The 25,325-nt window shown below is 41.0% G+C and overlaps 1 protein-coding gene across 1 annotated transcript in view; it reads right to left on the bottom strand.

The window, feature by feature from the left end:
- Positions 1-25,325, bottom strand: part of FAT4 (FAT atypical cadherin 4) — a 145,899-nt gene that overhangs the window by 51,363 nt on the left and 69,211 nt on the right. Inside the window, exons 2-6 of the mRNA XM_075751114.1 lie at positions 19,426-19,557; positions 15,144-15,405; positions 12,642-12,992; positions 7,530-8,452; positions 6,593-6,767 (exon numbers count right to left, since the gene is read on the bottom strand). Coding sequence (XP_075607229.1) covers positions 6,593-6,767; positions 7,530-8,452; positions 12,642-12,992; positions 15,144-15,405; positions 19,426-19,557 — 1,843 coding nt within the window. The remainder of the gene's footprint in view (positions 1-6,592; positions 6,768-7,529; positions 8,453-12,641; positions 12,993-15,143; positions 15,406-19,425; positions 19,558-25,325) is intronic.

Genomic DNA, 25,325 nt, shown 5'->3' with positions numbered 1-25,325 from the left:
TTTGTTGAGTGCAGTGAAATGGAGAACAGCTCACTCAACAAACTCAGCTAGAAGCAGCTTATCCCATCCTGAATAAGCCCGTCAATTACTCGCTGGATTCTCCACGATCCCAACAAAGCAGAAAGAGAATTACACACGCAAGAAATGTTTGAATGGAGAGGCGTGCACTTAAACTCAGGACTTTTAGGAAAGTCCATGAGTACGTCTCAACTACAGAGAATAAACACCTTGAACCTGTATCTCTAACTCTGCTTGCCTTGTCCAAATAAAATCCACCATCAGTTTGAGTTGGTTTCAAAACTGCAGTTCCATCGATGATGTTAACCGGAGTGAAAAATTTTCATTGTTTTCACAGGTATTTCAGCTGGCACTGGCCAGCCTGAGCCCTTTGCCAACTGGAATATACGTCTCTCCCACACCACACCCCAGAGAAGAGAGATGCTTGGATTTAGCCCAGAGGCTCTCGCTGAACTCTTTTGAAAATAGCCATCTAATAATGAAGGTTTAACTCCAAATAGAAGACTAAATCCCTCAAATGGTATTCTGGGGCTGGATGGTGCATCTCGTGGAATGGTCCTCTGAAAGGACGGGCTAAAGCCCTCATCTCCTTTGGGGGGGTAAATGTGTCACATCATATAGCATGGATACGCTCTCTTCTTTGACAGTTACTCTCCAGGGGACATCGGACTGACTTTGCCGTAAACCCGCTTCCTAAATAGTTTTTTCAGCTTTTGCCTTCTAGAGAAAAATTAGAAAGTGCTAACAGTTTGTAGGGCCTGTGAAAGGGTAAGATATTAGCTTCCCACAACTACAAAAAGCCACTCTCAGTTCTCTCCTGATTTTTAGACGATGGCAAGACAAAATGAACACTATGAACTGAGTCTGTCACCATTTCGGTTCTCCCACCGAGTGATTTAGAAATAAATTAAAAAAAACCCACACAAAACTACTAAAACGATAGTTTTAATACCAGTATTACAAGAGCAAAAATAATAAAACTAGTAAAATAGTAAACCAGTAACACTAGACTTAAATAGACAGCATTGACACGAGGAAGAGCTTCCGTAAGGGCCAGGAAATAAATGGAGCTGGGACAGAAACCAATGTTCATTTTGAAACAGCTGTGGCATAAACCAAGACGAAAGAAGAGAGCAATCGTGACGTAAACTGCTAAGCCCCAAGGTAAGCATACGTCAGCTTCGTTTAGCTCACCGAAGCCTCAAGCGATGTATATATTTAGACAAAGCACAGAAAGTATAGAAAACACCAGATTTCTAACGGAAACTTGTGAGTTGCTTGTTTGTTTCGACAGCGACAAGATTTTAAAACAGCCGAGTTTGTTTTAACAACACAACTCATTCTTTTCAGGCAACATCTTTTCACACTGTAGCCTGCCTGTTAAGTAGAAATACAGCGTGTGCTAAGAAAACAGGACGAGTATAAACGTCTTTAAGCCTGGTCACATAAATCTCACACAGTGTTAACCCTCCAGCCTCTTTCTTACCATTACTAGACAATACAGTCATCCTTTACTTGTCACCCCAAACTGGGAAATGTCTTAAAATGTGTTAAAACCCAACACAACCACATTGTCAGATTTCATTTGATATTAGGATTGAAGGGAAGCAAAAGCCTATCTCAGAAGAGAATTCCTGAGGAGGACGTAACCTCTCTTGCTTGGTTGCCCTCCTGCATTCTTGAAGGAAAGAATGTATAAGTCGGGGGCCAATATTTTCTAAAGAAAAAACATATGGTTGTTTTTCATACAGGCCAGGGACGTACACAAAGAACAGCTAACTAAATATAATAATAGGTCCACTGATTCATTTCTTTCAGAACTATTTATCTAAATCAGTAAATAGATTATTTTGAAAAAATCTAAAAAAAAAAAAACCCACAGGAACACAGCTTCTAATTAGAAACATCACATTTTGATCTTGTTTTTATTGTGGCAATGTGCCACTCTGACCAACCAAATGAAGAGATGGTGGTTGCAGTTTATTTAAACAGTAGTCCTGGGCAGCTAGCAGGTTTCCAGATGTGCTACTCGACATCCCTGCAATCAATAAATAAAAGGAAGAGGACTGTTGGAATGCTAACATTTGCTCCAGAAAAATTGCTCAAAGAGTTAAAGACAGGGATGATAAAAGCGGCTGCACCAGTTCTTGTCATGGTGCCAGAACTGAATGTTTACCCAGCGCTGCGTCCCCACCAGATGGGGTGAAAAAACATTTAGAAAGTCTCTTTTCCCAACCATTTTGCCATGAAGAAGGGCATAGAGAAGCAAAACAAATGATTTATATGGTAGAAACAGACCCATAAAGACACATTCAAATAGTTGCATGTAGGTTTCTTGGCGTTTATGTTAGCAGACATTTTAGGGGAGCATCTGCAATCTAAACACTATCATGTTATTCCACAGTCCATCATTTCGCCTGTCATTATATTTATAATTCACGCACTCTGGTCTTACAGCTTGTGCTGCAAGAGAGGCTCTAAATTGGGATGGGTAAACTTTGGAGTTGAATTATGTTTTATTTCTCAACCAAAGCCACAGGTGTACCCCTCTGGAAGATGCTGAATGCTCCTAGCGATGGACGCTTTGCGTGTCTTTGTAAACCCCCACCGCCCAGAGCGGCAGTCTGGGATCTGAGACCCAGAACTCAGAGCAGGGTGGAAGTGCAGGAGTGAGGGAAGAGTGATGATACAACAAGGCTGAAATCGAGAGCCTTTGTGCAGACTGGCTTGTGGAAACTGGGCATGAAGCAGGCTGCATGGCCACAAATCACTGAGCCAAGCACCAGAAAACATTTCATCGGTCTTTTCCCTCCCCCAGAGCGGAGGGAAGACTCTTTGCCGACCCACGATCTACCCTGAGGACTGGGTGGAGGATTAGCAGGCAAGGCCAAGGAATAGCTGGGCCAGAGCCAGGACGATGCATATATCACGACTGATTTCTCTGGGCTTGCAGGGAGCCCTTGCTTAGGAAAGCATTTTTTCAACAATTGCCCAAATTTCCATCACTGGTGCATCCTGTGCAGCCTTGCCAGCTCAACGCTCCACGTATGCGGGCTGCTGCTTCACGATGTCCTAATCCTTCACCTGCTACAAGTAGACTCAGTGTACGTGCTCCCAATAACATGGTATAAAACCCATAAGGTACCGAGGATGAAATAACAGCCATTACCAAAGCGGCTGCCCCTTCTGAGGTCACGGATTGCTTTCACGTACGTTGCACTGACACCTCTAGATGAAAATAATGAAAAATTAAAAATCCTTCTTCTTCCATCAACTTCCCCGTACGCAGGCTAGGGTAACACTGCAAGAACCACAGTCACAAGTTGACAAAGTGAAAATAAACGTAAGAAAAGTAAGAAATCCTTGATTATACATAGGGAGATTGGGAAGACAGCCAAAACCAAGTTGAGAATCCATCCGTTCTTATGTCTGAAGGTGCTTCTAAGGACGTATGGTGTCTGTTTCCTTGAAAGAAAGGGAAGAGTTGGCATAGACTTCAATAGGAGCAGGATATCGTCCTTTAATGTTTTAAACCAGTCAACATAGCCTATAAAAATTGAGATGCAGATCCTAAGAAAAATGGGAAGTGGGTTGGACAGACAGAAATCTGCCCTTCATGTGCTACCCAGACATTTCCAGACTTAACTGTGTCTGGATGTCTACCATGATTTTTAATCTGTAAAAAAAAAACCCCACAAAACAAACTAAAGAAGATGCACCATATATGGCAAGACTGTTGTTTGGGTTGCTAAAGACAATCCAAAAGACTGTTTAATTGCAGCTAACAAAAGCCAAACTCAAAGTGCAGAGTATAATACCTCTCCCTTGATTTACTTTCAAAGATAATACGGATGTGGATAATTTCAGACAAGTTTGCTTTCTTCAACATTTTGGCAGGCACCGCTTTCCTACAGAGGAGCACTACCTGGTTTGTGTGTGTGTTTCTGGTTGAATTGTCTCTTTGCAAAATCCTCCTTTGTAAGCGTTACCAAACAATTACAAACTAAGACACTCCAAAGAAACAGCTGCAGTAGGCAAAGAGCTGGATGTGTCAGTGAGAATTTCTTTTATAAACCTTTAGCAGCTGCTCAAGAGCATAATATTCAAACCACTTTTCTTACGCATTTCAAGATTCTGTCGTTGCCATTTTTCTGCTAGTACAGCCAGAACTACCTGATTTAATGAAGCAGGGAACCACCACTACCAAAGGTCAGTGTGTTACCACCTGGATATCCATCACACACTCATACTGGTAGCTTTTGTACTGTTTTGTATAGTTTAAAGTAATAACATTCCTCTTCTGATAAGCTGCAACTCTTTTAGAAAGGCTTCCTCCCACATAATATTTTTCTAACTCAGCTGCCAAGTGTCTAGAGAAGTACATGTGCGTTCTGTGTACGATAATGTAATTTATAGTAATATAAAATTTGAGATGTAGCTCGACAGAAATCCCAGAGTCTGTAACTCGGTCCGTTCGTTGCACATTATTGTGACAAACATGGCTTTTTAAGAGGTCTCCAACGAATCATATGCCAGCGTTCTTTACCATCTAGACTGCTTGAAGTCAGTATGACTAATTCAAGCATAACAGGGATCTCCTAGAATTAAAGTACTTTAAATATGTTATTAAGTATCTATTATGACTACAGTCCACATCCTGCTTCCATGAAATCAAGTAAAGTTTTGGCATTGACTTCTACAGAAGCTGGACATTTTCCTGTGATGTTTTAGTTTAGATAAATCATTACTAACAGTTTCAAATGTATACTTTGATGGTAAGAATTTAGAGCAAGTCTCCAGTCTAATCAGAAGTTATTATCTAATGTTATTCATGAGGCTGGTTGAAAACTACACCAAATCACACTATCTGTGCATTAGTCAGATTGTAAACTTAAACACAGAAGAACAGTTAAATTTAGCTTAAAGTTGCTGCTGAACATCTGCTTCTGAACACTTTTGCTAGTACCTTTTAACACAGATAGGAGGGAAGAATAACTTGTTAGTTACCTTTACGAGAACACAGCAAATTAAAAAACCCCACAAACAAAAGAGCTTGAGTGTTTAATCAGCATAATATCTGTATGTTTAAACATGGGAACCAACGAAACGTGCTGCTGGTTTTGTCAGCCACTTACGGCAAAGGCCCCATGCATACTTCAGGTATTAAAGCCCCCCCTGGATTATCTGAAACTCAGACATCTCCCAGTGCAAATAAATATTTTCATTCGGAATGGTTGGGTAAATCTCCTGGATTTCATATTTTTTACGAACCAGAGTCTAGGAGAAGGTTGTGCGCTCGTCAAACATTTGGCTTACACACGGTGCGAGGCGCAGGGTACAACCGACTTCCTGCTCCTCTCCTTTTTCCAAGGAGGACAATAATTGTTGGCTGTGTGATACCCCTTATCAGTTCAGCCTTTGGGTATTTTGTATGTAGAGCTAATAGGTTCTGTACAACCCTAACTGACTCCTGCCAACTTGGACAGGGAAAGTAAACACACGTCAAGGATCTGCTTTCCCTTACACGACCAGCCTCAGCTTCTGAAGGAACATGAGGACGTTCAAGCCCAAGCAAGTCCAAGTCACAAGTGAGCAATTTGCAGCCACAGAGTAATGGAAAGCCAGCGTAAAAAATACAAAGCATAGAGTATCTCTAGCCAAAGTACAAGACAAATGGTACGTCAAGTCCTAAAATTGTGTTTCGCGGCTTCAGCTGTGCTCAGACTGTGAAATACCTGAGCACTGCTGCAATAGGAAAATATAAGCCATAGATATTGTCAGCGACACAAGATACTGCACGCAATATGGCAGCAAACAAAATTGTATCCACTTGTCAACAAGTTGGCTTTGCTTCTATTTTTATTATTAGAAAGCAGAAACAATTCTGCAGTAAATTAAATCCATCAGACCATGGAGGGATCAGAGATCAGTCCAGAATATGGTGCAGGATGTCTTTGTTACTAATATTCATACCAAAATCTGAAACCAAAATTTTGTGCTCAGACACCTCAAGTGAAAGTGTAATTAATCTTCATTACAAGAATTCACGTCCTGTTTTAAACTGAGGGAATTTGCTGAAGAAAACCTATGACTGGATGCTGAGCAAAGCAGAAAATTCAAATGTGGAAATGTAAATTTCCATTACTTTTCAGGGGTAAGATTTTGGTAAGATTAACTGAGCAGTGCATAGCTGTTTTCTGGCCATCGATTTGACCTGTCTGCACATTTCTGACATTATGTTGGGTTTTATTGCCATTTATATTGGGGTTTTACTGCCATGCATCAGGCTCTTATGACCTATGTAGGACCATTTACTACTACAGGGCAAAAATCAACCTCCCTAAATCTGCAGTGAGTACTAACACTAGACAACTAGACATAAGGATAAAATTTGAGCTCCCTTTGACATCAGGTAAGCCCAGCTCTCCCCAGAGAGCTCTAACCTGAAGCTAGGGTACCAATCCCCATCCACTAAAGTTTCAGACCATCATAAAAATCTTTCTTTTCTATCCAGAACGCAATGTTTTCAAGCGAGGACGAGTTTTCACCAGCAGAGACTGCCCGTTTGCTTTACCTGCATCAGCAGCTGTGATCAGTAGTACGTACTGCTCCTTTGCCTCCCGGTCCAGGCTCTGCACCAAGCGCAGCTCTCCGCTGGCCGAGAGCGTAAAGGCTCCTTCTTCGTTTCCAGCCACCAGAACATAAGTAAGCTTGCTGTTTAGGCCTTGATCATCGTCCCTTGCTACAACCTACAAAAGCATTGCAAACACGCGGGAAGAAATATCAAGAACTGATGAGCGCAGGGTCTGTAAAATTTTACTGGCGTAGAGGAAATATTGTCATAGAGAATAATCCAAATTAACGGATTGAATTAATCCAAATGCTTTCAGGGCTAGTATAAATTAGCTGTAATTGTAAAAATGACTTACCACAGCGGTGATGGACTTAAAAGCATAGTTTGGAAATATTAAATAGTTGATTGCTTACTTTTCTCAAGCAGAAATACAGTAAAGATTGTGTTGGGGCTCGCTGAAAACCAGAGATGATCTGGCATAGGCTGAGCTCTGTACCAAAGCAAGCATTGCACGTCCTGCCGGCTGAATCCATTTAGTGCTCTTGCAACGTTTGGCACAGAGCCTCATCCCATGGAGGCAACGATCAGACTGAGAGATTTGTTGCATGAAAATAAAGACTGAGATGAGAGATAGAGCAAGCTCTTAAAGTCCCAGTGTAGGTGGGAAGATAGGTAGGGAAAACAAAAACTAAACTCCAAAGTATAATATAAACTTTTGGTAAAAAAAAAGGCAAGCAAAAAAACCCAACCCACCCAAACAAATAAAAAGGAAAATAAGCCAACAACCACTGCATGTTAGGTTACAGCCGAGAGGCAACTTTTAAAAATTGTCTTGCACCTTTTTAATTTTGGAGGAATGACACTATATATCAATACCACATACTGAGGCGTGCTAGTAATTGTAGGAGATACATATTTATTCGCTGAATATACTCACCTGAAGAATAACCTTCGGGAGCGTCTCTAAATTCTCAGGGACATTCACAGAGTAGGGTGAAAGTTCAAATGTGGGAATATAGTCATTGACATCCTTCAGAATAATACTGACTGTTGTGGTATCAGTTCTCGGGCTGCTCCCACGGTCGGCCGACTGAACAGTCAATGTATAGGAGGGCTTTTTCTCTCTGTCCAAAGGCTTGGCAACTGTTATCACTCCCGTCACAGAATCGATCCGAAACTCATTATTGGCATCTCCGCTCACGATGGCATAGCGGACCTGGCCGTTTGTACCTTCGTCTCCATCCGTAGCAAACACCTGGATTAAATCCGTGCCTGTCAAAGTATTTTCCCCCACCTCTACTTTATAAAGCTTTTGGGCAAAAAGCGGGTTATTGTCATTAATGTCCAGGACTATAACCACCACATCCGTAGATGACGAAAGGGATGGCTGGCCCTTGTCTGTGGCTACCACAGTCAAGGTGTAGTTGGACACGGCTTCTCTGTCGAGCTCCCCGGTAAGCCTCACTTCACCGTCAATAGTGCCGATGCTGAATTTGTTTCCCAGAGACCGGAGCAGACTGTATTCGATGTAGCTGTTCGGACCGCTGTCGGGATCAGTCGCTTGCGCTTTGAACACAATCATGTCAATAGGCGTGTTTTCTGGGACGTAGGTCAGCTTTGGGGAGATAAAGCTCGGCGGGCTGTCGTTCACATCCAGCAGAATAATGGAAACTTGGGCTGTGCTTGTGTACCTGGAGGCTGGGAGGGGGGCCATGTCATGGACTTGCACGACGAGGCTGTAGAAAGACTGGCTTTCCCGGTCCAAAGGCTGCCTGATGCTCAGCATCCCGCTGTTGTCGATGCTGAACTGCCCCGCGCTGTCCCCGGACGCGATGCTGAAGGACAGCTGCGAGTTGGAACCTGGTGGGGTGGGGAGAAGAAAGGTAGAGAACGTGACTTCATCCCACCGACCTAGACAGAAACATTTCTGGCCTCATTTCTATGGAAACGAGGACTGTACGATCACGTTGCCTGCTCAGCCTCCTGCTCACCATTTTTGAATGCACCAGCTAATTTCAGAAAGTTTCACAGTGGAGCAGAAGCCTTTGAAATAATTATTTTCTGACAAGAGTATAAGAGAGAGAGGGAAGGATGTTAATTGGAGCGGCTGCGGAAGGAACGGCCGGCAGAGCTTGTCTCTGCATTTCATTCAGCAGGACCTGCATGGTGGCAACATGCAGAATTTTTCCCCATCCGCAATGGTTAGGGACAAAGGATTTGAAGGGTTTTCCTTCAGAAACCAAGAGTCAATAGTTCTGCTGCTCATTGAACAGCTGTTTTCCTCTGTTCTCCCAAGTTCAAGTAAGCAACATTATTATTAATGTAATTATTTCATGAATTCTTCCACTCAATTAAAAAAAGCCACAACTAGAAACTCCCAAGCCTAGCTGGAGCAAGCCAAGAGTGAATACTGGGGAGAGGTATGCTTCCCATATACGGTATGGTATTCCAAAATATCACATGAACAGCCCTCATGATCGAAACATAACTAGCAATTATGGTCAAGGGAGAGATTTATAATTGTGGTAAGGGAAATGCACTCTGAATCTTGACAAGGCTGTGAAATGACCTTAAATATGCCATGCAGGAAACAAATGTATGTTACGGCTTCAGCTCCAGACTTCACTCAGTAATTCACAAGTAATTATTGGGAAAAACTAATTGAAATGAGTCTTCTCTCATATATATGTGTCTATATATCTGTCTTACTCCTATTTTAAATAATTTTTAAAATGCTTTTTTCTTGTTTTGGGTCAAAGACTGCGATTTAGGATTAACAGATCGTTTGCTACTACTTTACTTCTCAAACTCACTGTTTTCATGCAACGAACCCAAGCTGTCTGCTTAAGTAGCTGATTACTTTGCTGTGCATTTTGTCATTTTTATTCAGAAGTTCTTTTCCCTCTGACTGAATTGCTTTGATAATAAAATTATTCCTGTGTGAGATTTATTAATCTCTGCTGTTGATTATGCTCAGACTTGGGAACTCCAGTCTTACTTGTCTACCACACAGTGGCTACTCTAATTGGCATCTTTCCCTCTCTCTTCTTCTCTTGTAGGAACCTAATTATAAAATAAATAGGACCAAACATGAAAGACAAAATATTTTAATGCAATTAAATAAATTAATACATTTATATGCCAGATATTCGTGTTTCTACATTACTTTGATCAAGTGAAGCACTGTGAAAATTTAATGCTAGTCTATTTTTTGTTCAGCTGTATCTTCAAATGACTAATTCTATGCATGAAAGTCTTCTGCTTTCAGTTAAGTGCTTTCTGGCAATTCAAGATTTTTGTCAATTGACTTTGGAGATGGGTAGGAATTAGGTTATTTTTAAAAAATACTATTTTTTTCCCCAGCGTTTTTTTATGGTGGTGTTTGTTCTAATAAAACTTACTGCTTGCTCTTCTTTATCTCACCTCCATGTACCTTTTCATTCCTTGTCCTGTATTCTCTAGGTTTCGGTGCTGCTAATGCTTATATAGATTAAACTGTGAAGCAGAAGGAGAGTTCCCTAAGTATCAGTGGAGCCAGGACTGCCACTTAATGAACTATTCGTTTTTAAACACAGCACGCCAAGCTGGCACTGTGTGCCTCATCCATCCCCTCTCCCCAGGTTTGGAGCCGGACTTTTCTTAGGGAGAATGCAGGGGCATCCTCTTTGCTCAGCTTTGGGTTTATTTAATCTGAGGGTTAATCTGATAAAACTCTGAGTGAGAGCTCAGACGTGGAGCCACCAATTTCACGATGATGCTCTTTTAAGGGTCTTGTTTCTAGTTTTTGCCTAGAGGAATATCTTGCTATACTTTTTAACAAATAGACAAGCATGTGCTTTGCCCTGAGATCTTTCCTGTTAATTCGATGTGGAAAAAATTAAAATCTGCATCTCAAAATGAGTGTGTTTAAAGAAACTGAGTTCTTTATTGCTCTGTAAATAATGAAGAGCTGTAGCTGATATTTAGTATGCATCCGTATATGAAACTGTCCAAGCTGAGATAAACAGCTTCTATTTCCCAAAGGGTGTGTTGAACAAGAAAATGAAAATGGGAGCAGTTTCACTATCACCATGTTTTTGTCTCTTATCAGTGTTTATCCTAAAACAACAGGCATACCTCATTATAAAACAACATGTTTTCAGAGCTCCTTCAAACTGTGGGCTCATATAAATAATGAACAAACCTATATTTGTGTGCATTGAGTGCATTATCTGCGAGCCACATGCAGGGGAGTATAGGACTAGCTATTTCTGTACTCTAGATAAATATAAGACAACACAAGGTAACAAGTTTGGGCTTGAAACAGAAATACCAGTAGATTGTAACATTTGCTGAAGTTATAGTCCTATGGGGGAACTCACCCTGGCAAGCTCTTGGAATGAAATTCCTGCCCCCTTAATTTTAAAACCAGCCCGTTAGAAAAGTAAGTGTGCCAGAAAATATAAAATGCAAGATATCTGACTTTTCATTGCATGGCTCCTCAAATACTCATTTGCTTCCTTCCTAATTGAGTGCTTGATGAATGTAAAACGATATGTCAGTGCTATGATATAGTTCACGTCCACCGCGCGCAGATGGAAATTAATGTATGAGGTGCAAGAGAAAAGGAAAACAGACCCATAATGGTTAGGCAAAATTAACTTCGAAAAGGATTTGAAACCAAGCGTTGTACTCCTAACAGGAAACTAAAAGAGGAGATAGATTAGACACAAACCCATTTATCTGCAGGTCTGAAGGAACAATCCCTTTGCTGGATACGCATGATGCAAGCACAAGTTCCTCCTCAAACTTACAGTTAGTTTACGTCCAATAAAAGCTTTAACAAGATGGTGAGAGATCCATGCAAGAATAGCCAATATCACCAAGTTATAACTTCTGACCTGGTGGCTTATCTCACGGAATCTCTTCTTACTCACTTTCTCAGTTTGATCTCAAAACCAGTTGCACAATTTTTACCATGGAAAGTTCTATCCATCAGCACAAAATTTATGTTGCCACAAAAATGTTTGAGTTCAACAACCCAGCATTTCCTGAGGAAAACTTGTTTTACGGAATAATTTTGACCAGCTCAGTCATTTTAAATGCATAAACTGGAGCTCCTCGAAGCATGTAGGTGCTTTGGGCTTGCAGCACACATTTCAGTTCAAGACATTTCCCTGGGCTTTGCTGAGCCAGTGTCAAGTTGAGAGGAGACAAGGTTGCTTAACATGTCACAAAAATAACCTTCACCTGTAAAGTCAGTACGAGTGTTATGAATAACTTTATGTTAAGCCACCCTAACTAATGTCTGTGGACACTTAAGAAAATGCAGTACACTACGGAATGATTTTTATGTATTTTATGGCCATGTTCAATAATTACTCTTGACTGGACATAAACTGTATGGCAAAATGCTTAAGCTATGAAGATTGTATCTTTTACATTCCAACACATTAACACCTTCTAGATGCCATAAATAATCCTAAGATTAAATCTTATTTTAAAGAGAAATTTTCCCATGATCTCTTTTAATCAATTTTTTTAACCTCTACTGTCAATACCCTATAGATCACAATTCTCTTCATGATACACTTAAAAGTTACTGCACATTTAAGATGATTGCAGATGACGTCTCATATGGCCAGAACCTTATTTAGAATATATTATACACTTTAAGAAAAAAAAAAAAAAAAAGCAATCTGAAAGAACACTTAGGTCTAATTTAAATGTGCAACCTAAGCACCAGGGGAGAAATCGTGGTGTTCAACTGCTGTAACATACTCTAGGTAAAATACAGCTCTGCAACTCATTTCCACAACAGCAGTTAAAAGGAGTATTTGACTGTATTTTTAATTTACCACAAATAAAAACAAGGAAGAAACCACCTGCTTAAACCTAGTGTGAAATATGAGAAAAATAACTTCTATTTACACAGCATGCAGTGAATTTAAGCATATGATGGCATCCTAAGGATAGCCCTAATTTGCCCTTTCTACTAGGTCTTCTGAAACATCGCTAAGGCGAAATACGTATTTATCATCAGAGACACAGAATATGAGGAAATGCCTACCATCATCCGCGTCAGTGACACTGAAGTTGAGAATAGCGGATCCTGGAGACAGGTTCTCCATCAAAGACGTGCTATATGAGGTCGTGCTGAACACTGGCGGGTTATCGTTGATGTCCAATATATTGAAGTACACTCTGATGGTGGTAAATTGGCCTCCCCCATCTTCAGCGCGAACGGTAAGAATGTAATACTGCTGCGCTTCGTAGTCCAGTGCGCGAGTCAGGTTGAAGACTCCGGTAACAGGGTTCAGGAAGAAGATACCCTCTTCATCATCTTCACTTACAGTGTACGTGATTTCCCCGTTGACACCGCAGTCATCGTCAGTGGCTAGGATGGCCGCCACTAAGGAACCTGCACAGCATGAAAGGACAGCAAAATCAGGCACTTGCAAAAGGCAGCTCACTGGCGTGGTCAGAGCCAGCGCGTCATCAAGCAGCTCTGCAGAGTAAGAGGTATCTGCCAGTAGAAGTTTGAGCCTGAATATTGTATGAGTAACTACTGTGGAAGGTGTTTCAAAGCTGAAAGGAATAATATTCAGTATGATGTTTATTTTAAAGGGCTACTAAAAAAACCCCAGGAAATGGCCAGGAATATTTGTTTTTATCTTTAAATGGGAAGATGTCCCAATTAGATATCAACTGGGGCAAAAATACCTTTTCTCCTGCTAGGTATCTTCTTTCTGTGACTCAAAGGACCCTTTCCTTATCACAGACAAATACAAGTTTGAAACCTTCTAGATATTTCTTTCGAAATGCAGAAACCGAAATGTCAGTGCATACCAAATATCCCAGCTCTACTTTTTGAAAAAGTGCCTTTGCAGGGTAACTGCGGTTAGAGAACTAGAAACCTTATAGGGGTCTGTTCTTCAGTGTTTTCTGAAATTCAACTCCTTGTGAATTCGTGCCATTGTTTTCATTTCTGCATAGCTGCGTTCGCACGGCTGACCTATCTTACTAAAGTTTGGAAATTAAGTGTCACTTTTTAGTATTTCGAACACTAATTATAATTAAGATCAGCTTGTTTCCAAGAAAATAAATAATTTAATTTATTTTCCATGGAACCAGATGAATTACATGTGTGCAGCACAGTTAACTATTTTTGAGCAACGTGACAACGAAAACTGCTTATCATTGGAATGAAGAATAGTGCTACAACTTCCTTTAATCCAGCTGAACACGCTGGTGTCTTTTACATCCGTTTGATTACCTCGTGCTTTAACGTTGGTGATTGTGCGTTAATTGGTGAAGAAGGCTGTCCCGAAGCCGGATGGCATTATGAAGCCCTCCAGCGAGCCCGCAGCACAGCGGGGTCAGGGAATCTCGGCAGAGAGCCTCGCTGAGGCCCCGGGAAGGTACAATTCCCCATCCCAAACGCCAGACTGCAAGGGGAACGGGGATCGGTCTCTGGGATAGCGACAAGAGAGAAGAGCAGAGCTGGGGATCAGCAACCAAACCGCCCCGTGCTGCACAGATGTCTCGATTACTTCCAGATCAGATTCCTGAGGCACAGCTGATTGCGCTGTAATCCTTTAATTCAAAACACCGCTGAATTTTGGGACTGGGACTGTGGGACAGAGTGCAAAGGTTGGAGGCAGTGGGGTAACGGTGGTTGTCCCAAGCTCGGCCTCCCACGCTTTTAAGTCAAAGCATTAATAAAAGCTTGAAAGCTATCACCGTGTCATTTACATCTCCTTTGTTTATTCATGTTTTAGAACAAGTTTCTGAGATGCTTCAGTAACTAATTCCAGCAGATACTGCTTTTATACCAGCGCTCTGTATAAAATACTGGAAACTATTTATTGCGAGAAATACTAATTTCTCCTCTGGAGACATATAATATAGCACAGCTTTTGAAAACTTTTTTCTTGGTCTAAATAGTTTCTAGCTTACGACCTAACTTTGAAACATCCAAACATTCTTGCATAAGAAACAAGCTTTAAAAGAAGAAAACGGCTTAAGAGGTCGGTGATCATAGTTAGGAACCAGAATTAATTATCTAAAGGCTAGATTTTCTACAAAAACCTTGTCAAAAACAAGACTCAAAGGTAAGATCAAGGAAATACGACGTTCGGGTTAGTAAGTGAGTGCGTGTCGGGAACATTATTAAGGAATCAGTGTATTACTAGCTGCTTAATGGTCATCCGTTTTGTGATCCTACACTTGATGAATTAAGCGCTGTACATCACATTCACTGACGATGGCTCACTAAATCAACACCAGCAGTAGGTTATACTGTTTGTATCCTGTAAATCATTCCTCCTCCTACTTTTCTGTTTGCTATTTTTTAAGTAGTCACATTCAGAGGCTTCCATTGAGATACAGGCATCCTACCCTGCATCTAGGCTTTATTTGGGTGGCAACCATTTCTCTGTTTCCCTTGAAATGAAATTTGACCTCAGGAATGATACAGATTTCCTAGCAAGCACACTTTCAGCATGATGTGACTCCCTCTGTTTCTCCACCCCATCCAACAGCCGCCTTCAGCATCATCTTTCCTATTTACCTGGAGTTGCATCTTCCGGGATGTCGAAGGAATACACTGGCTTGGAGAATTTGGGGATGTGGTCGTTAACATCGCTAACAGTGATGTTTATTCTCATGTCTGAGGACTGCAGGCCGTCATCAGCACGAACCAGCAAGGAATACTTGGAGCGGCGCTCCCGATCCAGGCGCTTGGTGGCTATCAGATCTCCTGACTCGGGGTCAATGTGGAAGCTATCATCCGCACCGCTGATAATAGTGTATGTGACGAGGGCATTGGCTCCCTAAGTAAAAACAGAAGTGGTCAAATCAAGGTATTTGCCAGGAAAACCACATCATAATTTTCAGTAAGACGAGAATCGTTCCAGTAACTGCACTTGGTGAATATTTTTCAGAACAGTTTCCTTTAATAAACAGCCTTCCTGCCCCAGTCCCTGCTTCAGTCCTCCAGTAAAGATGCATACGCACGCAGTTTTTATTTATGAGACGTGAAATGACAAGATTACCCAGATACTTTTTGCTCCACTGTTCATAAAAGGATCGCATCCAGTCAATACCATACAGCTCTGATACCTGTTTTAATTTCAAGCCACCATCACTGAACAGTGTAACATCTTCCCTCTTGACAGGGATCAGTGTTTATTCTTTTTGTTTTATGTTAAAAAGTTTAAATTAAATCCCTGCTGGTGGGATCAGCTCTGCCCTTCTCGCTCTCTGGAGGTGGGAGGGAGGGAGGAGGAGGAGGAGGAAGGCAAGGAGGGAGGACCAGGGGCAGCCACGCTGCAGCTCCGCCGGCCAGCACGCACAGCAAGAGCTGCAGCTCCCGGTCAGGAGAAACTCACGGGAGCCATGCTTGCAGCAGCCCCTCAAAGGCCAGTTTCTGCAGGGAAATACATTTATCCCTGTAAATAAACAGCCCCAAAGTGACAAATCATATGTCATTAAAGTCACAGTTCTGATCTCTTGGGTTGTGCTGGAAGTTAAGAGCATTTGCTTTTGGGTCAAACAAAGCATCTCATTCATTCTTGGAAAAAAAGGATTCATATGGACTTTGAGCATTTTGGTTAAAAGGAAAATGAAGGAAAAGTAATTTTACATAGAAAAATGATCACCTTTTTTTTTTTTTCCACCCTAAAGATTCAACTTAAAACTTAGGAAAAAAAATACAGACACTTCCACTCGAAAACCACTGACACAGTGCATTTTGCCTCAGCCCTTGCCCATCACAAACACTGAGAAAAGTCACCTGCGTCCACTCTGTATCACTGATTATTAGCAACAGAATCAATCTGCCTTACCGGTCTTAGCTCTGAGGAGTACTGAGGTTTCCTAGAGAAAGGGATGCTGCCTGATCTTTGTTCGTTCATCCCCCTCCTGGGGATAGGGTCATGCAGTGATGCTGCAGCCAGAGTGTGGTCCAGGGGATATAAGCACCAGCTTGGGTGACATTTCCCCCAAAAGCCAGTACTCAGCTATAAATTTTGCTTCTTAGCAGACTGACGTTGGTCTTTAAGGGAAAACAGAAAGAGCCCTAAGATCCTGGGACGACGTCCTCCTTTTTCGAAGAGGGGCTTAAGGGCACTGAGGGTTTGGTAACCTCGCACATCGGATGTACCTATACCCCAGGTGCTGACCATGCCCCGCAACGCGTTTTGGTGGGTGAGCAGATATTTACGGTGTCCTCCCCCAGTGCCAGACTAGTGCGTGGGTTTCATAGCTGGCATGCAGGTTACACTTCTGTCATGAACAACAGATCAAAGAGATCAGGGAGAAAGAAATTCTATAGCTGGTTCAAACACTCTTGCCTAAAAAAGCAAATTAACAGAGATAAACGCCCACCTCTATTTGTGAGATGAGAGACAAGCATTGGTTACCTGACCTTATGAGAGTGCCTCGTGCCAAACTTTTTCTTTGGAGTGTTGTTTCAAAGAGGCGGACTGAGCTAACTGATAAAATGAAATTTAGAAAGAAAACAAGCTTCTGCAGGTGCCCAGCCCTGAATTGCTGCATGCGGTGCTTCAGCGTACACAGCATCTGTGTGCTTAGGTGTACCTGGGGGATGTAACACGCTTTCCTGCCATTGTGCAGCTTAGCAAAAACATCTGATGAGAATTTAAGATTTCAGAGGTCATCACATTCCTCATCACTTGTTTGACTAGCCAGCGTCCTCCTAAGAGAGTGCAGCTAAAACCGCAGCCACGTGTGATGCTGGTTTAATCAAATTAGTAACTTTACATGAGTCAGGTGAGACACAAACCAAAATACAGATATCAAACCTATCAAAAAGCCGTACAGAAATTTCCCATTGACAACTGACTTTAAAAAGTTGCAGAGTGCTAGAAGCTGTCATAATTGTTAAAGCCTTTGGTACCACTTAGTACCTAGAGAATGTCTTTACATCTTTTCTCAGATCTCTACAATGTCATTACAAACCGACAAGGGTTTGAAATTTGCTGCCTTCATATTACCATTCTAAAATATTTCTAAGAGGGGTTCTTGTACACAACTCAGCCGTGAGTTTTAAGGGTTCTGTCACTTACCCTTTTAATCTAAAACTTTGATTCTGAAAGCACTTGTGCATGCAGCAAAGCAGCATGCTGTTTTATTGAGCCTCGTACATAGGCTGCATGTGCAAAGAAAGAAGCCAGAAAAGCATAACGTTGCAGGAATATTGTATGAAAAACAAGGAGCGTGCCTTCAGCTTCAAAGAAGGATGGGGAAAGGCAAGTATGTTGACCCCAAACTGTGCTTTGCTAAAAAATTTTGGACTCTTTGTAAAGGGTCTGAGTTACAAATGTTCTGGTAGGGAAATTGAAATCATCCCTTTTTATAAAAAGATTGACTGATTTCTGTCTAAGGCAACAATTCAATTCCCACTGGATGGAGCGTTTCAGAACGGATGACATATTAGGTGCAGTTTAGGAATGGTCAAAAAGAGGCTGGACCATAATATATTGTTAAAATCTTAGATCTCTGTTTGCCATATCACAGCAGAGAGTTGTAGGTCAATATTTACTTCTTCCCAAACTCACGACAAACACCTACAGTTTTTGTTACAGATATGCACCTTTCCAAAATCCTACTTTTTGTCTGTATGTCAGGCTGCTCCCAGATAATAAAGGAAAGAACAAAAAGTTCATAATCACATTCGTACCATTTCTGAGGGTGTTCTGCTGGTTCCCCATGTAGTAGTAAGACTAAGTACATCAATTAACAATCACAGGACAACCAACCAAGCTAACACATAAAAGGCCAGAAATAAAATTCTCTGGAGGGGATTGAATTACCTTATTATTTGAATGCAAGAATTGCTAGTTGTTGTCAGGTGTAACCCTATATTTTAATGACAACACAAACTTCTTTGCATGCTTATATTGACTTTTTAGGCCTTTCCCTAGTGGAAAGAATCAGTTCAAGTGAATGAAACAATACGATTAACATTCTCATAACTTACTTTCATTACAAAAGAAACAAATACATCAAATTATACGTGGATCTATTTCCCTGATGCATACAAGATGACTGCAATACCCCTCACTAACCCAACTGGCCAAATGTTTAACATCAGTTGCTCAAAGGCTTTTGCTAATTTCTTAATAACTCCTTAGTTGCAGCATCCTCACAGTAATGAATCTAAGCAGGTAAAATGATTTTGCAAACTGGTTCACTTACAGAGCATGTATTTTAGCATTATTTCTTTTCCCCTCCTTTTGGTGAAATAAAACCTTCTGTAGGAAAGGATAATATTAAGTAGTTCTAGTCAAAGGGCAAGCGGGCATTATCAAAAGTTTTCTTGTTCTCCAAGGCTCATCTCACATTAATTTTAATGCACACCTTGAAATCAGGCTCAACTACATCTCTGCTTCAAAGTCAGTTTAGATCTCAAGCTGTGGTCTTAAGCTCAATGTCAATAAATCTTTACCACTGCTGGGCAGCCCAGCACCTTCGCCAAGTCATCGGGTATGGTGTATGATGAGGCCGATACCAACAAGACCACCTAAAACCAAAACGTGGGGCATTTTTTGCCATTAGTGGAACCGCTCATTAAGAGATGTTAGGAGAAAGTTAATTTATTATACTCAAAGCAGTGAGCAGCCTTCAAGTACTAGAGTATTTGTCTCACTTGTGTGTGTTTGCGTGACCCCATGATACTGAACACAGTTTTGTGAACGGGCCAGACGCGGTTTAAAGCATGACCGCAAAGACTCCCAAAGCCATGCTCTCACAAAGGGAACGGGTGAAAATGTGTATTTCCAGAATAGCATTTTTAACACAGATATTCAAATACAAACCCATGCTCCTACCTCATCAGCATCCATGGCTGTCAGCTGCAATATTTTAGATCCATCTCCTATATTCTCTTCTACCGTCAGATCGAGCATATCTGTGGGGAATACTGGTGGGTTGTCGTTGATATCCTGAAGCGTTATTTCCACCTGGAAAAAGCAGGAATCAGGAAAAGTTATGTGAGCACTGCGAGTTAGATGCTGATTGGACCCGAATGTTACAAATCACATAATTTTGAAAGAAATCAGGCAAATTGTTCTTAATCACGTGAATTAGAACATTCCCAAATCACACCAACAACAGGAAAAGCCCCTCTGGATATTAAAATTCCACATTGTTATAAAAATACTCATAGGAAAGCCTCTAAGATAAATACAGTTAATTTGACTTGTTGATAGCAACTGATTTTAAATGGTCCTAGTCTAGTTTATATTGGAAAAGATCCACTGATAGACTGTCATTGTAATCTTCAAAGTCGGCCCCTGGAGAATAGCTGCCAAGTCTCGGGGCAGGAGATCACTCAACCATTAAATGCTGCCTGACATAAAGATGAGGTGGTGTAAAATTCTCTCTGAAATGTTTATATATTGGCAAGTCTTCGTTCTGAGGGAGGAAAAAACACCCTTGCACTTTATGTTTTTTTTAAAAAAAATAATCTGTTTTTCTCTCTCTCAAAGCTCTCCTCTAATTGCAAACATAAACGTTACTTTAGAAGCACCCCCTAGCATCTACTCTCCTTGCCTATGCGCACCTAAACAAATGTTCTTTTCACATGTGATATTTGTATGCTTTTCCAAGTAGTAATGATAGTTCCTGAAAGGTCGTTGTGTGTTCTTTATTCCTAGTTTTTCCACAAGCAAGATTGCTGCCCTGCTGATGCTAATTCAAAAAGCTGCAGAGCTACATTTTCCCTTGTTGCCGGGTATGACACGTAATATTCAAGAAAGAAAGAAAGAAAGAAAGAAAGAAAGAGAGGACACAGTTGCTTTACATTTATTGGGGGGGGGGAAGGCTTGTTTTGGACCCAAACCATTAAATGGTCACCGAAGTCCAAAGACCCATGAAATGAGAAAGTAGCTGAAGGCAGTCTGTCGTTGGTGCTCATCAAGGAAGAGAGGAAGGTAGATAGGGCTGGTGCACAGGAGGGAGGCAAAGGTATGGATGACTTAAAGAAGATACCTAGATTGACAGACAAAATGTTATTTATACTACAGTACCTGCCATGCCAATATCCAGAAGGGATCTCCCCGCACTTAGCTGAAAATACATGGCTTAGGCTGCTCTGGATGTAATCAACACAGACCTTTCTGGTCAGCTGAAGTCTATGTTTTCTTCTATTTCTAGTCACTTGCCCTAATATTTTCTTTTTTCATTCTCTTTTCATACAGACTGCCAATTGCTGAGCCATTCTGACCTGATCACCGGGATGATGCCAAAGATAAGCACTTCAGTGGCAGAGGCTTGGCTGTCCCCGCAGAACAACCGAGTCACCGGGGCTCACTTGCTGCATCTTTCCCGAGCTATCAGGGGCTGCACCCTAGGGTCATCGGTCCTCTGTGGGCCTCCTGAGACCGCACCCTGAAGGATGCTCCATCCTCCTGTCCTCCCAAAGGCAACTGTTTCAGAAAGCCTAACATTTCCACCAGTGCTAGACTTCGTGACGGAACAGATCTGGTGTGTCGTGCTACTGTTCTTCAAAGATCCTGAAAATAGAAATTGCTGTAGACATGTAAATTTTCTGAGAGTATATTTGATCCTCACACAGTCTTCTCTTCTGCCTCAAAGGATGTTTCTAACACAGAGAAGGCTGCAAGGAGCCCAGCTCTTTCCCTGATAAGCATTTTTCCTCCAATAGTGTTTCTTCAGAGGATGGAGAGATTGAGACCATTGGGAACGCATTACGGCTGCATCGGTCTCTGGTCAGTACGTGTGCCGTACAGGGAGACACCTTCCACCTGGGGATCCAAGCCATCCTCAGTCACCTCAACTAAATGAGCTTTTTTGTTTTAATTATGTTTTTTTTATTTCAGTTTGCGTTCAGTATTTATGCCCACAGTTGGTTACTGTCAGCCTGCCAGAACTTTTCCACAGCATTAAAGAGAACTGAAGTGTCATTAAAAGCAGAGGAAATATTACATTAATATGATAGGTGCATCTGCTGGAAGTGCAGACAAAACACTGGCCCTATAGGCCTTACGTGGCCTTTTATATTTATTTATATTTCTGTTTAACTCCTTTGACCATTCACAAATGGTACACGAAACACTTCATGGCCTGAAACAGATTAACCCAGAAAGTTTTATCATTAACTCTAAATCCCTAACAACCGAAGCACAAGAAGCGCTGACCGGAGCATCGCAAGCAATAATTTGTTAACTAACTAACCAGACAGCAACTTTCAGAGACTAAAGCTGCCCGTGTTGGTTTTCATGCCGACTGCTGCGTCTGGGTGAGAATTACTCACAGAAACGGGAGAAGACGCAGCAGAAATGACGGACGATGGATTTTGCCAGCTATCCTCACCAAGCGGGTCCTGCCCCACGAACTGGCACAGCAAACTGCGTACGCTCTTCTGCTCAAAACAGAGCATTCCCCAGATACGGTTTCAAGGTAAAGCAGCTGCGTGGCTCTGCAATTTATTTATTCATACCGTATGTGTCACGCACAGCTCATGTTTCAGCCGCAGGTGACGTTTCACCACCAGAACCCATTTTCGCGATGAGAGATTGCCCTTTGTGAAAATCGTATGAAAAATATATGACAGCTTCTGGGGTTTGGGGTTAGGAGCTGTGCATTGCCTACAGCTTGCATAATGTAAAAGAGGCAGAATCCAAGAATACAGATGGCTAAGGGTTGTGGGACAAAATAAATTAATTATAAAGTCAGATTCCAGAAAACTGGAAAAAAAAAAAAAAAAAAGAGAAGAATAATAGAAGTAGTAATTTTATCCTGAAAAATCAGCTCACAGGTAAACAAAGACACTGTATTTTACGCTGAAGACATGCTTTAGATGGTGGAAAAATAAGAAATTCTCAAATAAGGAAGAGAATTTTTTAGAAAGAGACCACAATATTTTTAAAGAGCATTTACACCATGATTGTCCATTTATCCACAGGGCTTAGATAATGCATATTGCGTCATAATTCACTGTTGGCTAAGTCTAATTAGTGTCCCTGTGTAAAGTTATCTTTTTACTTCTGCTGTAACTTATTACTTCAGCTTACACACAGTACTTCAAACCTAGGGAACAAGATCCCAGAATGTGCCTGTTTCCAGAAATTTCCCTCAAGTAATACGTCTCTAAGAAAGACTTGAGAAAAATCTTCACATTTCCCCAAAACAAGAAAGTCCATTAAGTTTTATGTCAAAGGCCTCATTGAAGAAAGTATATATCCTGAACGAGTTCAGGTGTAAATTCAATGTTCAGCCTTCTATTCAGGAGTTCAGAAATTAATTTCACTTTGAAATTATTTCAGAAGTTCCAACCCCAAGCAGAAGCTCAAAGGACACCAACAAAGTCTTTTGTGGCCACGGGGCACTGGAAGATTTCAGGATGTCTTATCACATCTTTACTGGGCAGGAAAAAGTGGGGGAAAAAAAAAAAATCCACAAAGCTTTAATCAAACATCCAAATTCAATCTCTCCCCAACGAACTGCCTCCTTCTTTCTAATCACACATTACATTTGCATAAAGATAGCAATATGTGTCACTTAGGTTCTTGAAACACACGGTTTGATTAATATCATATGCTACCAATTAATAATTATGTGCAACTCTATCTCAGACTTAATGAAAGCAAGACAAGGTGGTCATGGCAGTATTACAAATTCTAGTATAACACTTTTCCCTTACACGTTTCATGCGTCTAGAAAAAAAGGACTGAAAATTGAAGCTTTCCCTCAGTTTATTCTGCAGAAAAATACGTGTTGCTTATTTACTATGCCTTGTCAAATAAACACAATAATTTTATATATCAATTTCTACGCAAACTGTCTTTGGGTGGCGTTTTTTGTTTGTTTGTGTTTGGCTTATGTTTGATTCAACCTATATTAAACTAAGATGCAAAAATACAGACATAGAACAAACCAGAGATTAGCAAGAGTAGCGAGTCAATACCACAAAATTTCCCTGTGCCTGAATCCAATCTCTCCTTCTGAGGGCTGAGCGACGTTCTCACAACAGTGCCATGCCCTGCCACTCTTACGGATGGTTCACCCATCCTCATCTGCGACAACCTGATTGCTGCTGCCGACTGTCACGGACATTTTCAGAGCAGAGGAAGTATTAATTGCCTTGATCTTGTTAAGATGCTTACTTGCTGCTCAAATCACTCTCTTGTGTTTTTTCTCCATAAAGAAATTCAGAATAGATCGAGGCAGGGCAGCACTCACCTCAAGCAGTTTTGCCTCAATTTACTTTAAATGTAGATGTAAGAAAAATAAGAGTTCTCCGTGCAAACCAACCTCAGGTCTTAACAGACATAAGGAACCATACCAGGACCTCACTTCATAAAGCATACATTTAAGCATCTATTGAAGCATTTAGGGCACGAACCTGAGCACAAGAAGTCACTGGGAAACTCACTGTTATTTCAAACTGTTGCCTTTACTTTGAGGAAAGTAGAAACTACCCCCTTTGAATTAACTGGTGGCATTTATGAGGAGTCTCTGTGAAAGAGACTCTTTACAAAGAGCGATGCTGCAGTGTAACGTCTTCAATAGCTTCCTACTTTGTACATGGTTCTGAAAACAATTTATTCTGGGAAGGCAAGGAGAAATTCAATCATGATGGAAACCAAGAAAAAAACCCTGATAACCAAAATGAATATGAGTTTGCATTTGAATAACCTATTCTTATACATATTCAAAATAATTTGTTGAGTTAAGAAACAGTTTCTAAAACGTGAAGTTTCATTTCTTAGACCAAAAGAACCAATCCACTTCAAAAATACTAGTACCCCAGACAATTATTACTGAACAGGCTAGACAAATTCCATGTTCAACATAAAAAGCTTAACACGAGAGTTTTATTCTGGAACAAGATATTATTTTAGTGACCAAACTTATTAGGTTTATGAGCTACAAAGGTATGTAAAATAAAACATTGCACTGGACGGCAACATGCCAAATTCTAGCCGATCATAACACCTTCCATAAACCAATGGGCTCATTTGGCCATAACCTATCCCTCTGTTTTATTACACTTATTAACATTCATTTTTCTTTTATTTCAAGGTGAGGAAGGTTTATAGACAGAACACTTTTCTAAAGTTCTTCCATCTAGCAAATGAAAATGAGGGGAAAAAAAGATGCCACAGGAAACCTGAATGAGCTCATGTGGCAGCACCGGGAGTCCCAAAACGCGTGCAGTAATTCTTGCTTGCAGCCACCCTATCCAAGTTACACACTCGATTGGAGATCTATAGATAGAACACGATCTAAGAAGAAAGGAACTCCCAGATGTCTCACGTGTTCGATATTCTTCAAACGCTACAGCTATTTGATTAAAGATCAAACAGAGTGGAAAGGCAACAGCTTTTCTTTCAATTTATACGTTGTTGAGTAATTCTTCTTCCCCTTTGCTTGCTGCCGTGATGTTCTCTGCCTCTCTCATGAGATACCATCTAATAATCCACAGGCAGCATTGGCACATGTCGCCCTGAAGCCTTTTATTTATGCTTAAACCATTATGTGATCCTTCATTTTAAAAAAGTTAAGGAGCTTATGCTTCTTTGCTGGAAACGATGTCAGTGCATTATCAATTTTAACAGAATAAAAATGAAAGGATTCTATTCCCCATCTGCTAGTAAATAGTCTAAATAATGTCATTCACGATGATAAAAAGAGAAATTCAACTATTAATTTATTACATCCCTGTAACTAACTGAAGAACTGGGCCAACACCAGTCATTTTTCT

The sequence above is a fragment of the Balearica regulorum genome, chromosome 4, assembly GCF_011004875.1.
Source record: "Balearica regulorum gibbericeps isolate bBalReg1 chromosome 4, bBalReg1.pri, whole genome shotgun sequence".
Taxonomy (NCBI): Eukaryota; Metazoa; Chordata; class Aves; order Gruiformes; family Gruidae; genus Balearica; species Balearica regulorum.
Note: the sequence above shows the minus strand (reverse complement) of the source record. Positions and strands in the feature narration are given on the sequence as shown.